We start from the raw sequence: 6,000 nt of genomic DNA, 5'->3' as shown, positions 1-6,000 counted from the left end.
ATAAAGATAACGAATGCTTTCTCCTCGTTCATATTCTTTTCTTGCTCTAAAAAACTCGCACCAGCTTGGCATGATTATATATGAACAGTAAAAGTGATCCGCTTTGCTTTCTTTTAGCAAAGACTTGTTGTAATGTAAATCAATCGCCGGTTGGGTTTACCAACCAAGAAAGACATGGGATTTGCGAAAAACTAGCTTTCTTCTCTCTCTTATGATATTTCTATTGCTTCGCTACTTCTCTTCTCTATATGCAATTACTTGGCGTAACTGAACTCAACTAAGCTTGCATCTTACTATAAGGTTTTCTAGAACCTAAGACTCTTAGATAGAGAGTATCAAACCAAATGTGCAATTCCCCTCCCCCGACAATCCGAGTGGGGAACTAAACCAGCTGCGCTACGAACACTTTCAACAGAACGAGACCCGCCCCTATCCTATATAGTAAAAATATATATATATAGAGTTAGCCGGACTTCCCTTTCCCTTACAAAGGGGTCATCAAATACCTAGACTGGAGCACACTGACTTAAAGAAACGATTGCCTCAGTTACGTACTGATTTGATTCCTTGCCAGACCGGAGGGGTACGGGATTGGACAAATTCACGACTTTCCTAAATAAGGTAAAGATGCCAAGATCTTTAGTATTCAAGGTATCCCGAATGCAATCAATAAAGGCTTTCTAGGAAGCGAGATGGGGGAGGTTGATTCAATAGTAAAAGAATAGGAATAGAATGCGCACAGAGAAGGAGCTCTTTGAAAGGACATTTGCCTACATTCATTCTCCTTGCGGAATAAAGGCTGGTAGAATAGGCAGGCTACAGATGGGGCTCGTTCAGAGTCGCGAAGAGGAAGAAGATCAAGATCAGAGCCTGGCCACTCCACTTAAGGTAAAGCTTTCCCATTGAAAACAGGATTGGCAATGGCCTAGTGAAGAAAAGCTATGATTTTTCTCACTCACATCTCGATTTCTATTTATCTCTCAATGGAAGCTAAAGCCATCTTGCTCTGTTTTTGGCGTAGGGGGAAGATAAGATACTTTTCAGTTAGGGGCTATTCAAATCCAAAAGGCCCGCTATGCTTAACACAGGCGATTGGATGTAAGGGAAGTCCCTCAGAAATACAAAATCGAGATCTTTCGAGAATTGAGTGCTTTAAAGTTATTGATAGAATATATGATTAGTGACTATATATACAAAGATATCACCCCTTCTTCCTATATTATATGTCTTTATGCCGTACTTCTTATGAGTTGAAATGGATAGAGTTTCCCTTCTTTCTTAGCAGTTTTCTTTGTTCTGCCCCCAGGTCGAGGTATACCTTTTGCCCTAGCTAGATTCCATTCAAAGGCAGATGCTGCCCTCCTCACTGAATAAGCAGATAAAGTTATAGTTGCCGCTAATAAAAGAGTTATTTAGCACCTTCCAATTCCAGGTGGAGATGATGTACTAGCTTTTTGACCAGCTTCGTAACCAACCTCTCTGGAGTTCCTTGGTTCTCACTCCTTATTCTTTCTTTTTCTTCGCCTAGGGTAGGGCTACACGGCACTAACTTTCTTACTTGTACGGAGAGCTACACGCCCCAAGCTTTTAGATAAGCTAAAGCAAGGGGTTTCGTCGTCGCAGTTGCCCTTATTAGATGGTCTGTCCAGTAAATAACTTCCTTTTTTCAGGAGAACCCCAAAAAGATAATGTCATCCAAGTTTGGGTTTAGTTATGCTTTAGTGAAGGCTTTCTCGGTCTTTAACTGGGGGCTGTAGAACTAATATTGGGCGGCTCTAAACGATGAACTACTTTCTTCAGACTAAGGCGCCGTACTCCCTTTCGAAAGAAAGTAATTACTTAATGCGAAACTATAGACGGCGGCCTTTGACTTAAGCTTTAGAGGGCCGGTCTTCATCTGCTCCTTGTGATTGTGATGCTGGCTAGACCCTCATAGGTTAAATATTCCCCACTTTCTAAGGCCTCGGATGCTTTGCCCTAACCAACCCTCTTTCTTGATTGCTTGAGAGCGAATCTCAGTGATGAACTGCTTGACTTCCCTTGCACCGGTTGTGACTATCCTTGGTGTAAACCTGAACTAGCTCGTCGAAACACAGGCTCTATTCGCGCTTGGTACTTTCCTTTTTCTTATACTAGGCGCGTCTAACCTTTATTCATCCTTGGCTCTGAGCCTCTAAGCTTCTTCACAGATCCGGCATCCTCGTTACTTACTGGCTTCGTCTATTCCACCCGTACTGTTTACTGCTAACTCCATTCCTCTACAAAAGTTAGGGAAAAACCCTTCTTTCATTCTCGGTTAGTTAGGGCTTTCTCTTTCGTTCGCTTTCGCTTCCTCACTTGCTATCGAGTGATGCGGTGCTGGGATAGGATTTTAGAGCAACCTGGGTGAGGCATAGATCGCCAGTTTCCTTTAATCACGAAGTCGCACCTGAACTCGAAGCGCTAGCCCTTTGGTTTGGCTCCTGAAATAAAAATATCCCCTGCAGCGGAGCGTTGCTTTGTTTGCTCGGGCTGTTCCGGTGAGGAAGGGCGCTCATTTGTCGGTGGAGCTTATTTGTTTTGCTCCCCCGTCGGCTCCTCTGTTTGTTTTTGTTGTTGAGCTGGGGGAGGACTTGTTCTCCTAACAGAGCAGACCAGCAAGTCTCGAAGATATGATAACAAGATGCTCGGGCTAAGGTTCCAGGAGACTGGCTTTCCGCCTCTCATCTTTGATACTTTATTAATATGGACTTCATTCTGTAAGGCTGTTAGGAGCCAGCCGAGAGAAGGCGAAAAAGCAGATAGTAAAGAAAGCCCCTTAGAGAAAAATGCCAGCCCCTATCCGACGGAAGACCTTGGTGTGATCGCTGCAATCGTTCCTTGTTCCCTCCCAAAGTCAGAATTGAGGAGCGGTCAACACTGTGTGTTGTAAGGCCTAGCTCACCCCTTAAATATAAAAAAAAGTTTATAGTAAGTCTGGGTGGGATCTATTCCAAAAGGTATCACCCAGCTAGGCGAATCACAGTATGTTTGGCCTGGCTGTATAAGTGTAGCCCGAGAGGCCTCAGGAGCCCTTTGTTTGTTACGAAATCCTCTATAAAGATAAAAGCCTATCCCTTTCCGTTCGGGGCCAACCAGACGATTAGTTTCCAATCCGAAATGCTTATATAAGACGAATCCAATGAGCTAATGAGAAAGCGTCTGGAGTTACTTGTACTTTTCGTAGAGATAGAGGGAAAGAAGCTTAGTAAGCTAGTAGCACGAAAGTGGCTTCTTATGGAGCTCGCTCGGGGGACAGAGAGATCTTCTTTTTGAAATGGAATTGATTTTTAGGTCTGAGTGCTTATTCGAAAGTTAATGGATGTTAAATTTGCTTTTATAACTAATGGCACATCTTCCTTAATAGCAACTGCACTTCTACGCAGGCATCAGGAAAGGGATTGACCTTTGGAAAGTTACTTCATACCTTAGACGGTTTAGGCTTTTGATTCGACAGTTGGGATTGAGCTTTCACTATCACTAAAGGACCGATTCTTGTAATTGCCAATTAATTCCCAGTCCTCTAGGCCGGCCCAATAGACTGAAAGCAAGGAACTTCACTCTAGGGAAGTAATGAAGGGTAAATAGCGTAGATAAGAAAGGGCGTCGTTAGCAGGCTAGACAGATATTGAATGAAGAAAGAGAGGTAAATGAGACTGGTATGCCAGTTTCCATCTAGTTTGGGGGTTTTGGCAGAATTGGGTTCGAGTCCCATAGCCCCTTTTGTTGCGGCATTCCCCCAAGGAAAGATAGAGAAAGACTGGATATGCGATTTAAAACTTGTCGTCTACTTTCAGGAAATGTTCGGAACAGAGAACTTACAATAATACAACGCCGCATTCTCCGAAGATTGAGGAACAAGAAGAGATCTATTAAGAGAAAGATTTATCCGAGAGAAAATCTTAACAGTTACATCCAATCACAAACTACACGAAAGTTGCCCCTTTTTCATGGGGATTTACCCATCACAGAGATGCACAGAGGAACAGAACGAACTTCATATATCCCTTTTCTACTCAATCCAGAAACAAGATCGGACGTTATTCCGGTTCGTCTCCATTTTCGTGAAACTATTCCTCAAGCAAGGCAGCCGATAAGTCATCGAAGGGTTTGTGTGAATAATCGAATGGTAAGCATTACTCGTTTGAAAGTTTCCCACGGTGATCTAATATCTTTTCAAGAAAATGACGCGAGAATCCGCGGTGAAGAAATAAGGAGATCTTTCTATATCGAAATATCAGTTGAGAAAATCATAGGAAAATTCCTGGATCACCCGGTAAGAATGTGGAGAAGAACCAAAACTGAATGGTTCCACCTACTCAAAACTAAGCGGGGATGCCGCCTACTACTAAAATCCCGGTTTTTGCAACAACAGTTGCGTTATTCTATGCAAGAAGAAGACTTAGAAAGAACAAAGAAGTTTGGATCCGAAAAAGTATGCTTAGGCAGTTCCTTCGCTGAGCACAACAGAATGAAGAGGAATTTGTATCATTTCAAATCCCTATTCTTATCGAAGAGAAGAAACGAGAAAAACCGATATCTTCCTACTCGAACAAGAAGTCCTATAGTTTACAACTCTTCTTTATATAGTAATTCGACCTATTGCTCCTCATCCCCCCATCAGTTTACTATGAAGAGAAGAATAAAAAGGATCGAACTACCTACTCATTATTCGGAGGTGAATCATAGAACACCAAAAGCGGTGGTATTTTATGGACCTAACATAGGTCACATCCCTCACGACATAAGATTGAAAGATCCAAACCTTCCTCTTCGGAGCGGAAACGGACGTGGCCAAAACATATAAAGATCAGCGTAGTCGCTCATAGGGACATATCTATCCGGATAGAGGATAGTCTAGATCGATTCATAGAAAGATTTCTATCCATATAGATAGGTATCTCCGTGGATAGAGATAAAGATAGGGATCCATCTAGATCTTGCTTGATTCACTATAACAATTTTTTTTCTTGATTCTGATTGATTGCCTTTTTGACGACAAGTTTTAAATCTTAATGCAGGCAAGGTACGTAGTTCTCGACCGTAAGGGAGAAGGAAAGATTTTCAATTCTTACTTGCTGGGTCGGAGCGTAGACGAGCGAGCAGAGCCCAGGATACAGGGAAGCCCGTCATAGAGCAGTCGACTAGAAGTAGAAGACTGCTGGCCTGAGAGAAGGCGGCCTCCCTCGGGAAACATGGCCGGCCCAATTTTTCTTCTTTCTTTTTTTATTACCTTCTTTTAAGAAAAGTGAAGGATTATGCACGTGGAATACTCCTTTCCATTTCTTCTTTCTTTTCGGGAGCTGTTCCAGAAGTTGCACTTTCTTTCGATGTTGGTCCAGGCCCCCTATCCATTGGCATTGAAGTAGGCAAGGCCAATCCATCTGTTAAGTCAGCTGGTTCTAGGTCAAAAGCTAGTGTAAAATATGTCTTTCTCGTCCTAAGCCCTAAAAGTGCTTCCGCCTTACCTGGAGTTGAAGTTACCGTTGGAGGCCTTTGAGTTCCAGTCTCAGTAGTGGTCTTCCCTATATGTACAGGGGAGTAGTTAGTTGCGAGTGTCAGATAAGATAAAAGTGCTTTAAAATAGGAGAAAGATGAATTTGACCATCCCCAGGGAAAATGAATGGGAAGGGGGCGTCTTAGCTACCCTTCAGGCTAATTATAAGAATAGGATGACTTACCTTTACTGTAAGGCTTTTTGGAAGCCTGCTCCGAGTAAACTCGCGATTCTTTCTTTTAGGCGGACAATTCTCTATATCGACTATCTCGAGGAGGGAATTCCTTAAGACTACCACAGCCTCCGCCGCTGCAGCAGTATCCTCATCAGATACAGATTCAGATACTACTCTTTGCGACATATGTTTAACTAGCCTTCGGGTGGAAAAAGATTAGCAGTTAAATTAAAGGAGCCGCATCCAAAGCAATGAAATTGTGTTGCGGAAATGAGTATACTCTTGTTTGTGGGAAATTTACAGGTATTCA

General features: G+C 42.7%; 1 protein-coding gene across 1 annotated transcript; it reads left to right on the top strand.

Moving 5' to 3' along the window:
• The first annotated feature begins 3,784 nt into the window (after positions 1–3,784).
• rps4 (ribosomal protein S4) lies at positions 3,785–4,825 on the top strand. The gene has a single exon. The coding sequence runs from the start codon at positions 3,785–3,787 to the stop codon at positions 4,823–4,825; it is 1,041 nt and encodes a 346-aa protein (YP_009827580.1).
• Positions 4,826–6,000: the final 1,175 nt, after the last annotated feature.

Source organism: Trifolium pratense, mitochondrion, assembly GCF_020283565.1.
Source record: "Trifolium pratense mitochondrion, complete genome".
Lineage (NCBI taxonomy): Eukaryota > Viridiplantae > Streptophyta > Magnoliopsida > Fabales > Fabaceae > Trifolium > Trifolium pratense.
This window is presented reverse-complemented; position numbering and strand designations above follow the sequence as displayed.